General features: G+C 40.6%; 2 protein-coding genes across 2 annotated transcripts; one reads left to right on the top strand and one right to left on the bottom strand.

Annotated features, from left to right (window-relative positions):
• Window positions 1–119: 119 nt before the first annotated feature.
• scarf1 (scavenger receptor class F, member 1) lies at window positions 120–8,419 on the top strand. Its single transcript, XM_086080640.1, has 11 exons — window positions 120–333; window positions 496–557; window positions 653–754; window positions 1,706–2,246; window positions 2,589–2,807; window positions 3,161–3,289; window positions 4,380–4,486; window positions 4,571–4,682; window positions 6,444–6,568; window positions 6,662–6,799; window positions 6,863–8,419. The coding sequence occupies exons 1-11, from the start codon at window positions 236–238 to the stop codon at window positions 7,936–7,938; spliced, it is 2,709 nt and encodes a 902-aa protein (XP_085936766.1). The 5' UTR covers window positions 120–235; the 3' UTR covers window positions 7,939–8,419.
• vtna (vitronectin a) lies at window positions 8,222–16,184 on the bottom strand. The gene is made up of 8 exons (XM_086080641.1): window positions 16,039–16,184; window positions 15,028–15,147; window positions 14,509–14,943; window positions 12,383–12,522; window positions 11,606–11,762; window positions 11,377–11,529; window positions 10,632–11,162; window positions 8,222–9,748 (listed from the first exon to the last, which is right to left on the bottom strand). Exons 1-8 carry the CDS (start codon window positions 16,094–16,096, stop codon window positions 9,627–9,629), a joined length of 1,716 nt encoding a protein of 571 aa, XP_085936767.1. The 5' UTR covers window positions 16,097–16,184; the 3' UTR covers window positions 8,222–9,626.
• Window positions 16,185–17,040: the final 856 nt, after the last annotated feature.

Here is a 17,040-nt window from a genome sequence, read left to right as displayed (position 1 = left end):
GATGTGTGCCGACCCATCTTTAAAAAGTCCCAGCTGGCTGAATAGGAGGAAGCGGCTTTAGCTTCCCCAGGAAATGGGAAGAGGAAACCCGGTGGCTCTGACCCCTGCTTTGCTGCCACAAGACGACTCAGTGGAGAGGGAAAAAGAACGAGGGAAGGGTGGAGGGTGTCTTTGGTTGAACCGAGACGCTTGAGTGAGCTGGGAATACAAACTCTTAAATAGAAATTAGTGGAAGATGAAGCTCCTCACAACTCTGACAACTTTATGCTGCTGTTGGCTGTGCTGCTCACTCGTGCCGGATCCTGCTGGGAGGAACGTCTGCCACAATCCCAGGTACATCTTTGTCAATGCGAGCAAGCCATGAGAGCAGGATGTTGTCGGCCCGCCCGTAAACATGTAATGGAGTTGGATTGTGTTCATGCAGGTTCAGAGGTCACTTGTTTGTCTCATTTACGAGCGCTTGTTAAATGTTCACTCTATCAAATGCTTTTACAGGGATCCATCCACCTTGATGTGCTGCGCAGGCTGGCGTCAGGATGGAAAAGAGTGCACAATACGTGAGTTTGTGCGTACTCATTTGTTTACTACATCCTATGGAGGCTTTGGCTATAGTAAGTCTTGTTCGTGTGTGTGTGTGTGTGTGTGTTTACAGCCGTGTGTGAAGGTGAGCAGGCCTGTCTGAAGGATGAGCTCTGTGTTTATCCTGGGGTTTGTCGCTGCCCACCAGGCTACTATGGAGCTCACTGTAAAACGCGTGAGTAGACAAACAACGGTGGATGTTTTCGCCATTATGCTATTGAGAAACTTTAAAGTGAGAGTTTAATACTGTACAATTTGTCGCATTTGTTCAGCCCTTATTAGTCAATTATTCATTATTTATGTATTTTTATTCATTGATTTAATGAAGTGATTGGTTAATATGTCAATTAAATTTGTAAATAAAAATGAAATTAGTGAAATATTTTAATACATTTAATATATTTTAATTACATTAATTATTAATGATGAAATTAATACTGAGAATGTGTCATGATTTAATTAACAAATCATTTTTCCAATTTTACATAAAAAAAAAAATCTTTGTTAATATATATTGTTTTTATCACATTTACAGCACAATTGACAAAAGTTTGCTCACCCCTTTTATGTCGGGCAATCGAAGTAATATTCACGTTTAAGTAATATTCTTTAAGTCTGATTGGTTTTTAAATACATTTGTTTTTAATTGTGTGTATACATTTTTTTTTAGTTTTCATAGATTATAGGGAGCTCTCTACATTACTTGTCTCATGGTTTTTAGAATGTTATATATATATATATATAATGCAATAATTATCAAATATTTATATATATAATTTGCTCTAAATTATTATGTTGTATCATTTAAAGAAGGTGTATGCCTAAATATTGAGAGTGACAGGTTCTTCTAACAGTTTTATTTATTTATTTATTTTAAATAATTTTTTTAGTTTACAATTTTTTTTCTTTAAACATTTGAAACTGTTACCATAACAATTAACCCTTTTTATCGAAAATAGTCAAACTTTTATTTAAAGGAACACATGGTAGCTATCATTAATTGCCGTTAGGATTATGAGGACGTTCTTAGAAAAAATTGTCTCTGCAAGGGGTCTCTGGATCCCGAAAATTATTAGTTATTAGTCTTGTCTTAAAAAAAAAGAAGTTATTAATCTTGTCGTCTCAGGATGTCCTCCAGAGTTTTGGGCATCAGACTGCCGTCAAGTGTGCCCGTGTCACCCACATGGCCACTGTCATCCCGTCACCGGCGAGTGCACCTGCAACCCGAACCGCTGGGGCCCCCTGTGTCAATACGCCTGCAAATGCGCCCACCATGGAATCTGCCACCCCGTGTACGGAAACTGCACCTGCGACGAGGGTTGGTGGACGTCCACTTGCAGCAAACCGTGCCAGTGCACCCCCGGGGGCTCCGTGGGTCCCGGCTGCGACCAATTGACGGGCCGCTGTCAGTGCCTCAATGGGCACTGGGGGCTGAAATGTCCCGTCACTTGCAACTGCTACTTGTCGCAGTGCAACCAGCGCACCGGCGTGTGCGAGTGCGAGGCCGGCTGGTGGGGGCCCAGCTGTGACCGGCGATGTAATTGTGACCTCACGCACAGTAGCTGTGACCCCGCCACCGGGCAGTGTTTGTGCCACCCGGGGTACGAGAGCGACTACTGCAACCAGCCGTGTCAACCTGGGATGTACGGCAGAGGTTGTAAAATGAGGTTCGTGTGTTCATCATTCCCGAGGCCAACCAGTCATATTACATACCGTATTTTTCGCACTATAAGGTGCATCGGATTATAAGGCGCACCTTCAATGAATGGCCTATTTAAAAACTTTATTCATATATGAGGCACACCGCATTATAAGGCACACAGAATAGAAGCTACTGTAGTGGCTGGAGTTGCGTTAAGCATCCACTAGATGGAGCTTATTTAACCAATATTGATCCACATATAAAGCGCATTGGATTATAAGGCGCACTGTCGTTTTTTGAGAAAATTAAAGGCTTTTAGGTGCGCCTTATAGTGCGGAAAATATGGTAACTCTTCTCGTGCCCTCAGTTGTGGACACTGTAAAGGAGTCGAACCATGCTCGTCCACCGACGGCGCATGCGCGGCCTGTGAGACCGGCTGGAATGGGACACAATGTGACCGCCTGTGCCCGCCCGGTTACTATGGTAACAGCTGCCAGGAGACGTGCCCACGGTGCAGAAGCAACGAGCCCTGCGATCCCCAGACTGGAAAATGTTGGAGCTGTAATCCGGGATGGACAGGAGCAAGGTGTGTTCAAACATTTTGCAAAAAAAGAAAAAAGAAAAAGAGGTCCAATACAAAGAGCTTTTTTGAATCAGCTTAGTAATGGAAAGTGTGATCCAATGAAAATTTCAACCAACCAAAATAATAACATATTGTTATTGGTGTACCACACAGCTCTTGTTTAGGACCTCTTTAGATTTTGAATTTGGACTTAGAAAGCGCAATATCATTTTAGTCTGTTTACCGTAATGTCCGATTATATTGTCATTTCCATTGATTGTGTGTACGTGCCGTGACAATATACACAAAAATGTTTTCCCAAAATGAAACGTGATAGATGTATTCATTTAAGCGAGTCATTATTGCTCCATTGCCAGGTGTGAGGAGGTCTGCCCTGACAGGACGTATGGAGAGGCTTGCCGCTTCCTGTGCAGTCCATGTTACCATGGTGACTGCCATCACGTGACAGGAAAATGCGTCTGTCAACCAGGCTTTCAGGGGGAGAGGTGGGCTGCATTTCGCTACACATACGCACACACAGTCACAGCGACGTCACTTTCCGTCGTCAAATTCCTCCACAATTGTACTTCAATTACAACGTATCCTCAAAAATTGATCAAAACTTAATAATAATAATAATAATGATAATAATAATAATAATAATAATAATAATAATAATAATAATAATAATTCCAGGAAGCTGAGATCATTCCTATTCTCACATGGGCTGCTCACTCAGTGCACTGATGTCACCTGTTTGGAAGCTTTAGATTGATATCTACAGGTTCCGGTTCTTGCACACCCAGCAACTTTGCAGAGCCACTAATGAGGGGTGGACCAATATTTCATTGGGCACAATCAATAACTTGATCACCTCGATGTTAAAAGCGAAGAGCCTGATCTAAAGCCTTAGTTAAATGCTGAGTAAAGATATTTTAGATGAGACTTTATGTTTATTATATGACTTGTAGCAGGATTTTTTTTTAAGTTTTACATGTTTTAATTCATTAAGGTTTTTGTTTGTTTTTTGTTTTTTGGGGGGCTTTTCAATGCAAGTCTAGTGCAAACAAATATATAGTAAAGGTAATAAAAAAAGATAATAATAATAATAATAATAATAATAATAATAATAATAGGGGTTTCGATGCATGCTGTCGTCACATTTCTGAATAAAATAGCGCAGAATCTGCGCCTCAATCAAATTCACCAAAACATTGTAACTCCATATGCACCACAACTTAGACCTGCTTTTAGCTAGTCTAAGGTCAAGTTTACTTTTTGTCACCAAATTGTCAGGTGCGCTGAGGGCGTGCAATAGCAAATGCCCTTGGGTTGCCAGAACGCCTAACATGCCTTACAAATTCCCAAACCGGGTAAACTACACTTTCCCCGGCACAAAAATCAACATGTGCCAGAAGAGAAGGCAAAAAAAAGCATACACGTTTTATTTTCTGCTCTCTGATGTCAGCCCTTTTATTAGCCTTTATATTGTTGAAAGCATAAAAAGAGGTGGTGACTCAGAGCTTAAACACAAGAGGCCCTATTTTACTGTGGTGAAATGACATCATTCTTTTTTTTGGTCACTATGGTTTTCAGTTGCAACTGCAGCTGCTCTGCCGCACAATTTGGCCTCAACTGTTCCTCAGCCTGTGACTGCGGCGAAGGCGTCAGCTGCCACCCGGTCACTGGTGCCTGCCCCAACAGTATGTCTTTAATTAAATGCACTCATTCTTTCACCTATATCAATACATTTGTGATGTGTAAAAGTGTTTATGTGTTTGTTTCAGGTGGCCGAGGTGCTCTACTGGCAGGTCTACTGGTTCCTTTGCTCCTGTTGCTCCTTGCGGTCTTCTGCTGCTGTCTGTGTTGTGGAGGAGGTCCAGCAGATGGCAAAGACAGGTCAGGATCAAACGAGCATACATAGTGTACAGTGTACACGTCGCTGTGGATGTATTATTTGTTACACTTGTCAGTTAAAACATGATCTCCTTTTCCTCCTCTTCTGCTGTGGTTGTTTTCATCCATATTTGCCATTTCTGTGAGACATGTTGCACTCCAGTCAGACCTTAAAACCTGGTTACTAGTTTACTAGTCGGGCAGAGATTTGTCAAATTATTTTTGAAATTCCAATTTGAAACCGATTAAAATTTGCAGTGAAATGTCATGGATTGGATTACGGAATGGAATTATCTTTATTGTCATTGCACAAAGCAGCACATTTCACATAACAGGCTCAAATTGTCCAAGAAACATGAAAGCCAATGACCAACAGAGTGAGACAGAACGTAAAAAGGTCATATTCGCTAAAAAGCTCCCCGAGATAAGAAGGGAAGATGCCTGGGAAAAAAACTCTCACATGTCAACATTACACCAAATCTGAAGACTTGTACATGTAGGAGACGGGGAAGATGAACTAGTTAAGACACGAGATAAAAGCAGCTAGCATGGTTATAACGAAGGGGGAGGGCGAACAGTGCAAAAAGTGTCCGCCTCTGTCAATGGCCAAGCGGTAAATGTATTCAGTTTCACATAATTTGACCATAATCTACCACAAATAAGTCACAGTAAATTCTGTAAAGTAAATTTGACTCGAAACAGAGTCTATTTGGTCCCACTCTAAACAGAGTAAAATTTACACTCGGAAGAGAGTAAAATAAAACATTTAAAGTCACTCAAGGGTTGAGGAACAAAACCACAACTTCAGGTTGGGAGTCAATCTACTCCCTCAGCCATGCAGCTCCTGCTGTGTGTAGTATATCGCTCGTGTCAGCTGGAATCGTCACTTCAAGACCAAAAACATTGTTTTTGCTCTCCTTTTGGATATAAAGAGTGGCATACCTCAGGTGGTAGAGTGGCAGCCTCCCAAGCTGAAGGTTGTGAGTTTGTTCCTCAACCCTTGTGTAAATTTTGCCAAAATTTCTCCTTGCAAAATTTACTTTGAATTTCTCACTGAAAAATCTTTAAAAGGTTTTTTCATGGGATAGGTAAATTCTCTCGTACACACTAAAAATATTTTGAGTAAAATTTATTCAGAATATTTTACTCTCTTCCAAGTGTAAATTTGTTTGAAACAAAATTTGCTCTACAGAATTGACTAATTGTATTGATCCATCTATGCCAGCAACATATTGCCAGGTAGAACAATAAAATGCTTTTCCATTAGATGGCAGAAGGCACAGTTCACCTGTGTATCCATCTTTTGCCACTACAATAATAATAAGAATAAGATAAGTAACAATAAGAATAATAGCTTTTTGTTCAACTGAACACGCCCAGAAATGAGATCTTTATTTCAGTATATACTTTTGTGACATTTCTCTTTAATTTGACAAATTTAAAATATGTGCCGGACTCATAAAATTGTACTTTTTCAAAAATTCGAAAAATATATCATGGATTTGTTTAAGAATGTTTATGTTTGTTTTCATTATTATCATATCCCTTTTGCTGATTGGCTGGGAGAAATCAAATGCTTGTTGTGAGACATGTGACATTAATTTTTTCCCACGACCTCGACAGGATAAGTGGTATAGAAAAAGAATGAATGGATATGACCAAGTTTGTCATTAAAATAAATCCCATTAAAATGTAAAACGTTTTCCAAAGTATTCCAGTAATTGTTTGGGGTTGAATCAGCTATTGTACCGTCCACCTTTCCAGGATGACTGTGGCAGACAGAGGACTGTCAGTGCGGATGAAATATCACGTCTACAGTGTCTTGGCTAACATTGGTGCTGCCCTGCCCTGCATCTCTGATTGGTCCTCTGGCCTCCCTCGTGTCACTGGTCCGTTATAAAAACCTTCTTATCCCCTCTCAAACATCTGGACTGCTAAACGCTGATAATATTTGCATTGACTGTATGTCATGTTCCACGCAGTGTCTCACCATGACCCAGAGCTGACCTTCAACCACAGCTTCATTGAGCCTCCTTCATCCGGCTGGGTGACTGAAGGGTCGTCCTTCGACAGTGATGAAGAGGAGGGCGAGGCTCTTTACTGCATGCCCCCGAGAGAAGGTATTTCACATGACCTTTCGTCGTCCCAAACTGCAAATCTACTCTCGCTCTCTTTTTTAACAGACATCCCAGGAATAGAGGGTAGCCATTTCCAGGAGATGAGCTCCAAGTGTAACATGCTCTTGGACCCGTCGGGCTTCAGCTGCGAGGACATAACCTCCCCCTTCGACATCCCCCGCACTTCCAGCATTGCCAAATCCAAGCGGCCGTCTGTCTCTTTTGCAGAGGGCACTCGCTTCAGCCCCAAGGAGAGGCGCGGCTCGGCTCAAGACGCCGCCTCTTTGTCCCATCGCAAACCCAAATCCACCTGGGGGGCGTTGATGCTCTCTGCAGGACCCGGTGAGGAAGATGGAGGTGAGGCTGAGGAGAGGGAAGATGGCGTAGAAGTTCAGGTAAGGGATCACCAAGATTTGAGCTCTGAGGTTGTGGACCAGGAGGAGGATGGAAAGTCCAGCAACACAACCCGAACCGGATCAGGGCGAAGACGTACCATGGCCAGCACAGCTGTTCTACATAAAGCGTCGGCCCCTTCCGCTTCTGATCATCCATCTGGTGTCTCAAACAAGGTCACCACAGTGTACGTGACGGTGGGCAAGACGGGGCGGCCCGCGTCCAAGCTGGAACCGAGCTCAGAAGGCCCCGTTCAGGCCATGTTAAGGCGACTCGGAAGTCTCCAGAGACAAAGGGAGCAGGAGCCTTGCAAAAGCAAACCCAAGGACAGCGAAGCCGTCGCCAAACCCGCCAGGAGGAAACTTGGGGCACGGAGGAGTCTGTGGGAGCAGGGCGGGCCTTCGGGTGTCGAGCCCGCCATCACTAAACCCGTGAGGAAAAAACACGCTTCACAAAACACCTCTCAAACGGCTTCAACTGACACGGGGTCGTCAGAGAACATTCCTCTTAAAAGACCGCTGTCGTCCATTTTGAAGAGCGTTCCGGAAGTGGCATCGACTGACTTTCAGGGACATGAGTCCAATGGGGCACAAACTGAGAGCAGTTACTTGACTGTGGGGCCAGCAGGGGACGCTGTCACTCTCATTCAGGTCAGGACCGTTGACGGGGAAGTGGTGAGTGTGAAAGATGAGCCGTGCTATGAAAACGTCATGATTACACACTCGTATATCGCAAACACAAATCCATAAGAGTACTGTACTGTAAATGCAATGGTGACTTTTGGAATATATTTACAAACCTAATACTTAATCATGAAATAAACAAACAGTAATGTAATATTGGGTGTAACATTTATAATAATATTTATGACAGGTGTTTTGTTTGTTTGTTGTTGTTTTTGTTCCCATAATTCAATAGTGCATTTTGTAACTTTGTTTTTCATTTTGGTCATTGTACCGTGGTGCTTACAGACTGAAATACAATTGTAGTTGTGACTGAATTTTTCAAAATACTGACACAGTGGCAAAACAATGGTGCAGCTACGTAATGTCTTTATTCGTCACAGATAAACACAAACACATTGTTAATAGTGTAAAAAAGATAACCCAGTGTATGATTTGTGACCCATCTAGTCTTGATGGACAAATGAAGCTTCGTGAAGCCCTTGTGATATTTTTTTACTCTTCTAGATGGTGCTCTTGGTTTAAAGATGCATTGGAAATGTATTTAATTTCCATTACACTAACCTTTTTCTTTAAACCAAGAGCACTATCTAGAGGAGTCAAAAAGTATCGCAAGTGCTTCATGAAGCTTCATTTTCCTATTACTAACTAGTAAACTAGTAACTAGTCAAAAAGTATCGCAAGTGCTTTATTTTCCCATTACTACTGAGTAGTAATGGGAAAATAAAGCTTCATGAAGCATGAAGATATTTTTTGATTCCTCTAGATGGTGCTCTTGGTTTAAAAATAAATGTTAGTACTTGTAGTAATTAATAGTGTAAAAAAGATAAACCAGTGTATGATTTGTGACCTAACTAGTCTTGATGGACAAATTAAGCTTCATAAAGCACTTTTTTGAAGATATTTGACTCTTCTAGATGGAGCTCTTGGTTTAAAGATGCATTGGAAATGAATTTAATTTCCATTACACTAACCTTTATCTTTAAACCAAGAGCACCATCTAGAGGAGTTAAAAAGTATCGCAAGTGCTTCATAAAGCTTCATTTTCCGACTACTAACTAGTCAAAAAGTATCGCAAATGCTTCATTTAGCACTTGTGGTACTTTTTAACTCCTCTGGATGGTGCTCTTGGTTTAAAGATAAAGGTTAGCGTGATGGAAATTGAATACATTTCTAATGCATCATTAAACCAAGAGTGCCATCTAGAGGAGTCAAAATATATCGCAAGTGTTTCATGAAGCTTCATTTGTCCATCAATACCCACAACTCATTTCTCCTACAGATATTGTTACAGGATTACATCCACGTGATTTCAGATTAATATGTTGTAGCCTTTTAAATGTAATGAATAGTTTAGAAAAAGTTACTTGATTAAGTCAAAAAGAAAAATCATATAATGTGATGAATGAAAGTGTAAAAGCCTATGACTTGTTACACTAGGGTGTCACATAAATGAGTAAATGGAAATGATAATGCAAATAAAGTGATCATAAATTATACCCTGCTGTGTAAATTATGAATGCCACCATTGCAGGTGGTTTTAGTATTTTACAAGTTACACTCAGAAACAGTACCTCTGAAGCGTCTGTACTGTATTATGATGTAATGGAAGTGAACAAAGTGGGTCAGCTCGACTTTGGACTGTAGATTATCATCAATATTTGCTCAAACTGACAAGCAAGCTACTTATGTGTTACACTGATCACATCTGAGGCAAATGTAGTGCGAATGTCCACCCCAAAAAACGATTGAGGTCACTTCCTCTCAGCTCCTGCTGTGTCCTTGCAGCCCAGCCAGTACTTGGCGATGGATCTGGGATAGGGAGGCATGGCCGGGTCCACTCTCTTGGTGCTGAGGTCCACTCGGTAGTATTTATCTGCACATGACATGGGAATAAAAGTTTTTATTGACAGCTGTAAGAACACGGAACTACTGAAGAAGTCACTGTGACAAGAACTTTGTCATGTGGACTAGTACATTACACTGCATGCAAGCTGTGTCCATCACGAGTCAAATCCCGAAAGTCAACATAAAATAATAAACAAACGCTTGCATCATAAACTGCCGTCATCATAAAAACTGTTTAACTGAAAAGGTAATTAGAACTGACGTACAATTGTAAAAATGAGTTACCCAATGTTAATATTAAAACAGAAAAGCAATAAAGCACCAAGACAAAACTTTAATGATTTATTCCCGTTGTACATGCGCCTACTCACGTGTCACGTTTCATGTTAATTGTCATACAAATGTAAAAAGTAAGTCATTGTAAAATGTAAAACCGATAAAACACACCACCTTCATCTTAATAAAAAAAAAAAAAAGTGAATGGTGCATTTTCACTTGTTAGCATAAAAGTGGGAAAAAAATTCAACTGATAGAAATATGGCTGCATCTTTTAATCAATTATACAGTGATTTCATAACAATTCATAAAATTGAGTTAAAATAAAAAAGATGTTCTATACTGTAAAAAACGAGTGCGATATTCATTAGTGTTGAGATCATTCTTCTGCATTTTTTTTTCATATTAAGAGCTATCTAATCTTTAACATGAAGTAACTTGTCCAGTCCAGGCTTTCCAAGTAAGGGGCGCTCATTAGTAATGCGTAAAAAAAAAATAGTGTCGCTAAAGGAACATAAATATCTGCAGAAATGTGACTTTTCTGAAAAACTGTATTTGTTTAGTTTTACAATCAAGTAGTCAACAAAAAGAGTGGCAGCGTGTAAGTGAAAGTACCACTGTATAAGCAACAATACCTCCTTTGAAGAAGTAAACGCTCTGTACAGGCAGCCTCCTCCCGATGGACCGATCGTTCCTGTATCGGGAGTCGTAGTTGCCTCTGTTGTTCTGCCGGTAGCCGTCCCTGCGCCTGTCCTGGTCCCAGTCCTGATCCCAAAGTCTGCTCCTGTCTCGTCCCAGCCTCTCCTCCGTCTCCATCCTCCTCTCAGCCAACCTCAGGCCCATGTCCATCCCCCTCTCTGCAAATTGTTGGCCCATGCTCATGCCCCTCTCGGCCATGGAGTCCCAGAAGGGCGAGCGGTTCCACCTCCTTCGCCCGTACTGCTGATTGTACTGCTGATTGTACTGCTGTCCGTACTGTTGTCCGTACTGTTGTCCGTATTGCTGAACGTATTGCTGACCGTATTGCTGGTACCGGCCCCATTGTCTGTCCGGCTGGAGTCGTGTTGGAGGGACGTAGAGACGGCCCGCCATGACAGCTTCCACCGGTGACTTGAGACCCTTCCAGTCTTTGTCAATGAAGTGGTAATGGCTGTGACGTTGGGGCACTGACGAACACATTAGACAAAGGAATCCAATTAAACATGCCACCCACTCTTCATTAAAAAAAAAACATTAGAGCAGTGTTTCCCAACCTTGATTCAGCCAAAGCTTCTAGAGCTTAGAACAATATCACAGCACAAAACCATGCGCTAAGTCTTTGTAATGACTACTGTCGATGTGCCCTTGAGCAAGGGAAAGAATCACAGCAGTACAACTCACTGTCTGAGAAGAGATCACTGAAAAAGCTCTCATAGTTGCTGGAGTACATGTTAGCGTAGCGCCTGAACAGCGTGGATGGCGACATCTCAGACATGGTGGCACACTCCTCGTGGGATGGCTGGTGCAAAAACTCATAGGTGTAGTACTGATCCGCTGATGATGACAGCAAAAAAAGAGGCAGAAGAATAAGCAGGTGTGTGACATGATTACAAGAGAAATCCTGCTTCACCTTTGAAAAAATACACCTTCTCTCTGCCATTGTGGTTGTGAGCGGGCAGGGCGAAGGCGGCGTCCACGTGATCCGGAATATTGTCAAAGCCCACGCTGATAGCGCGAGGGTAGTCTTCATCCAGAACGCCGTTGTCAAATCTCCAGTACTTGTTCCCCTGTTTGAATTTATTTCAGCGTGAGTGCTCTTTGTACACTTAACTCATTTACTGCCATTGACGGCTATAGACGTCAAAAATTCATTTGAACTATTTCTATTAATTTAAAAGTTGTCCCCACTTTTGTTAACAAGAGTATGAAAACCTATAATTTTTTTTATTGTACATTTAGAACAGATATAAAATTTGTGATTAATCAAGAGTTAACTAGTGAAGTCATGCGATTAATTATGATTTTAAAAAATTATCGCCTGACGCCCCTAATTTTTAATAATCTTTTCTTTTAAAAAAGAAAAAGAAAAAAAAAGATTTTTAATAATCTTTTTTTTTCTTTCTTTTTTTAAAAGAAAAGATTATTAAAAATTAGGGGCGTAATTTTTTTCCGTAATTAATCGCATGATTTCACTAGTTAACTCACAATTAATTACAAATTTGATATATCTGTTCTAAATGTACCATATTTTTTTCCTAGGTTTTCATACTCTTGTTAACAAAAGTGGGAAAAAATGCTAAACTAATTGAAATTGAAATGATTTTTTGACATCTGTAGCCATCAATGGCAGTGAATGAGATATTTTAGCAAATGTTGAAAATTCTACTTGGGGTCCACGTTTGCGTACCTTAAATATGTACGTCTTCCCGTGGCAATTGACCCTGGTGAAAGCGGCATCGATGGGCCCGCTGATGCCCCACACGTCCTTTATGAGCTTGGGATAGCCAGGAAGTACCGTCTTCTGGTCCAGTTCAAAAAAGTACTCACCTACAAACAAATACGAGGAATTGTCTTTACAATAAAATGCGGTACAGTATGCGCCTCGACTAATCTAAACACAACATTCTGATTAATATTGCATTTATGTAATGTGAATTAAGCAGCATTTATCTATCTCAGGGGGCGGCCATTTTGGCACTTGCTGTCGATTGAAAATGACATTCCAGTTGCTCAGGGCTCAGGTAAGAACAAATCACGGCTCCCCTGTTTTCTGAGGTTCACAAACTGAGCTGTGATTTGTTGTTACCTGAGTCCTGGGCAACCACTGGCAAAATGGCCGCCCCCAGAGATGGATAAAAGCGAGTGGATTTTGCTACTTTATTCATATTCCGCAAACGGCATCAATATGTCCCACAATCCTTTATTTTGTTTACTTCCGGTTTTGCACCCAAAAAAAAAGGATAGCCAAACAATTCCGTGCACTTACAGATATTCTTTACAGATATTTTGCGTGTGCTTCACGTGGATGTAATATGATTCTGACAATATCTCTTACTGAAAAACTTACTTCATTGTGAAATATAATCAACTATTCTGAATTAATCCATGAGCGAATTCTTTTGGCTATGTTATTATATCTAATGGAATTTAATTTTAGACAGTTATTCAATTTATCATGGACAAAGAAAATAAAGACAATTGATATTTTTGACCTATTTCCTGTTTTTGTCTTCATTTTGTAAGATTGTTGAAATGCCCAAATAGATCGCAGTCATGTCTTATAAATACATTTATGAAATGATGTTATTTTCCCAACTTTACAAAAGATTTGGACAATATGGATAAAGTCACATCCATTTCAATTCACCATCTTGAATGGTTACGACTACACACACACACACAAAAACACTATATTATTAATAAGTTGGCTACGGTCCTTAGGTTTTCCATTGAACTTTTAACAAGTTGACAGCTAGTTAACTTTAGCGGAGTTTTGAACAACAACATAACGGTGCCATGAAAGTTAACAGAAAGTCAACTTTGAACATTTCTTGACAATAATATGTTATATGTGACCTCACTAGTCTAAACACGACATTCTGATTAATATTACAAATGTGGAATAAGAGTTATGAAGCAAAATCCATCCATCTCAGGGGGCGGCCATTTTGCCACTTGCAGTCAACTGAAGATGACATCAATGTTGCTCAGGTCTCAGGTAACAACCAATCACAGCTCAGCTTCAGAAAACAGGTAAGCTGTGATTGGTCGCTGCCTGAGCCATGAGCAACAATGATGTCATCTTCAGTCCACAGCAAGTGGCAAAATGGCCGCCCTCTGAGATGCATAAAAACGGCTGGATTTTGCTGCTTAACTCGTATTCCACGAACGCAATATTAACCAGAATACCATATTCAGACCGTGCTTTGAACAACCGTGCAATGATCTCACAAAAAAAACACTCAAGTTCAAGTGACTGTTTACTGCTCAGTTCCTCAGATTTCATTTTTTAGAAGCTATATCTCTTAAAAACGCTTGATGAAAAGCTTCAGTTGCCGACTCACTTCTCACACGCTCCACTCGTTCAGTTCACGGCTCATAATCATAGATAATTGTTCACGGCCAGAGTGTGTGGGTAGATGCCTCGCGCCTTTCATGTCTTATTGGTAACCCCCTTTTGGGCAATTAGGGAATTCTTTCTTTTAGGATTGTTGACAGGAACTGCAGTTGTGAGCAGATACCTGGTGTGGGAGATGAAGGTTGAAAGGAACTGAGAGCAAAAGGAGCCAACGCCGAAGCTGAATGTCAAAGCTCAATTCCCCTTTTTCACGCAAGATAGATCTATACAGTAAATACGAGCGAGGGTGAGTGGAGCAATTCGGATACACTTGTGAGGCCGAGCTGAATAGTAGAGCAGTCTACGACAACGGTACCCACTTTTTGATGTTCTATCTCTATTTACTCTTGACTCATTTGCCTCTGCTCAAAAATCAAATAAAGGTTTGAATATGAAAAGAGAGCGGTGCGAGTCACCTCTGAAGGCGAAGATGGAGCCATTCTTCAATTGCATGAACGCGTCAAAGGGCCTGCCGCTGCACGTCTCAGCATCAGGGTCAGGAGCTGCAGTGGCGGCGGGTGTGGTTGCAGGTGTAGTAGGAGGTGCGGTTGTCTGAGCTGCTGCGTTATTGATGTTGGTGCTAATGGGAGGCTTTACTGATGGTGGGACGGTGACTCTTGGAGGCCTCGCGGCAACACTGTCTTTAGCGCTGTTTGTGGGGTTCACTGATGGTAGCACGGTGGTTCTTGGCGGGGGTTTATTCATTTCTAATGTGGCTTCTGGTCGCTGTTGTGGTCTGAGGACAAAGTCAGAGATGGGCAGCAGAGTGGGACGGACAAAAGGCGTGGATGGCGTGGTACTTTCAATATAATCTTCATCGTCTTCCGCCAATTCGAATGTGTCTCCGCGAGCTGAGGGAAAAGAGTCAAAATTTGCTTTTTAAATGATTCAATATGATGGCTTAGCTCAGTGACACCGCAAGAGGGGATTCGTACTCATCATGCCACAAGTGGCCTCAAAGTCGATGCAGCAGCTTTTGTAGTACTTGCACATGGTGTCGCACTGGCACTTCTTTTCCGAGTCAAAGCCATTCTCACAGCGGCCCATGCAGGACTCTGAGGGCGTGAAGAAGTCACGTTACACACATACACAGTTATCTTATGAGGGGAAAAAAACAAGGCCTTGAAAAAACATTTAAAAGGGTTTGGGTTACTTGAGGACATTCACAGACGTGTCCTTGAATCATTCCTTTGCTATCTGGCCTGTGTGTTTAGGATTATTGGAAGGTAAACCTTTGTTCCAGTCTTAGATCCACAGCCCTAAAAAAAATCGAGCTGTGTTTTGCTTGATCCTGACTCGTCACAAATGGGAAATATGTTGATGTCGCCACCGTCAGACTTCAACGTCTTCACTATCTGGTATTGGCCAGGTGATGAATGGCGCCTCGCTGTGTTGACGCTTGGCAGTCAGGCCAGAGAGTTAAAAATGTATTCCATAAGACGATCGTACTTTAGTGTAAGAGTATAATTTTATGTAGAATACTGTCAAATTCCAAGTCAGCTGCCATAACCCGATTACAAGTGGCTACTGAGTACTAGGAACTGAACCTGCAAATAATTCAGGCAAGAGAACCACTTCATGGATTTGAAAAACAAAATAAAAAGCAAAAAAAACTATTTTAGGGTGTGCACACTTACTCCGACCATCTTACTGTACATGTACTTCTCCATATATACCAAATTATTTACCTATAATGTTAGAGATCGCATTCTTTTTTTAAATTATCATGGTTTTATTTATTTTGATAATCAAAGCCTACTGTTTAAAATGGCTGCTGTTCTGCTTGACTACAAAGCAGAACAACAAAGATAATGAATTCCATCTGACAGTGTAGAGGCGTATTTTGGCAGCCAATTGCTGGGCAATACATACAGTATAATCTCCTCTAAATTTTATGTTCACCATCTTTTATTTGAATTACAAATGTAAATCGTGCTCGTACTCACCATCTACAGCTAAGGTTCGAGCGACGAGAGCAAGGAGCAGCACGGCCCACCGCCTCATGTTTCCTCTGCAGTGGGAGAGGACAGAATGAGATGGAAACGATGGACTGTGTGTTCCCAATCATTAGAAACATGTGTCAGTCACCCCACTTCCGGGGTTTGCTTTTGCCAAGTTTGCAGCATTCTTTCTGCTTGGGTAAATAAACGGAGAAACATAGAGAAGGAGATCAATACAAAGATCACATTTGAGCAACACGTTGTTTAAAATCCTACTTTTGTCGTAGGTTTGGAGTCTCTTAGCCATGCACTTTATGTTATCAACATATTAGTTCTTATTTATTTCTTGAATGAGTCCTACATTCTATCTCTATGCAGTATTGGTAAAGATAAGTGAGGAAAGTAAAAAAAACATCTCATTTTAACATATCAATTATTGATAATTGATGGCTTATACATTTTTAGTCACCATGTGCCTGGCAACCCCATCAGAGTCTATAGTGACGGTTAGCATAGTACAAAGTGATATCAATTCAAGTTTACCACAATTTGGATCACACGTGTATTTAGTTCTAATGTTAATATAAGAATAAATAAAACAATATATTTGAATACATCAAAATGTATTATTTTCTAATTTATGTAGGCCTACTGTATAATTTACTGTAAACAAATATTTAACTAATTAATTATCATATTTATTTAATATTAGAATTATTTAAAAATTGTACGTGTAAAAATATGCCTTTATATATAATTTATGGATTTAGTATTTTAAATTACAAGTTGCCCAGCCATAAGAATAGATAGATAGATAGATAGATAGATAGATAGATAGATAGATAGATAGATAGATAGATAGATAGATAGATAGATAGATAGATAGATAGATAGATAGATAGATAGATAGATAGATAGATAGATAGATAGATAGATAGATAGATAGATAGATATTGTATATGCTGGTGCGTCCAGAAGAGGGCCAGCCTACTTGTTGTTTCCAACACA

The sequence above is a fragment of the Leptonotus elevatus genome, chromosome 7 (assembly GCF_054856555.1).
Source record: "Leptonotus elevatus isolate MCC_2025b chromosome 7, RoL_Lele_1.0, whole genome shotgun sequence".
Lineage (NCBI taxonomy): Eukaryota > Metazoa > Chordata > Actinopteri > Syngnathiformes > Syngnathidae > Leptonotus > Leptonotus elevatus.
Note: the sequence above shows the minus strand (reverse complement) of the source record. Positions and strands in the feature narration are given on the sequence as shown.

Bases quoted from the DNA above. Each gene is read 5' to 3' on its own strand.
- scarf1 (XM_086080640.1), top strand. From the start codon at position 236: ATGAAGCTCCTCACAACTCTGACAACTTTATGCTGCTGTTGGCTGTGC. The intron at 2,808-3,160 runs GTGTGTTCAAAC...CTCCATTGCCAG, and splicing joins CCGGGATGGACAGGAGCAAG to GTGTGAGGAGGTCTGCCCTG. The intron at 6,800-6,862 runs GTATTTCACATG...CTTTTTTAACAG, and splicing joins CTGCATGCCCCCGAGAGAAG to ACATCCCAGGAATAGAGGGT.
- vtna (XM_086080641.1), bottom strand. From the start codon at position 16,096: ATGAGGCGGTGGGCCGTGCTGCTCCTTGCTCTCGTCGCTCGAACCTTA. The intron at 15,148-16,038 runs GTGAGTACGAGC...TCACGCCCTCAG, and splicing joins TCGAACCTTAGCTGTAGATG to AGTCCTGCATGGGCCGCTGT. The intron at 11,163-11,376 runs GTGAGTTGTACT...TGTGTTCGTCAG, and splicing joins CAGTGATCTCTTCTCAGACA to TGCCCCAACGTCACAGCCAT.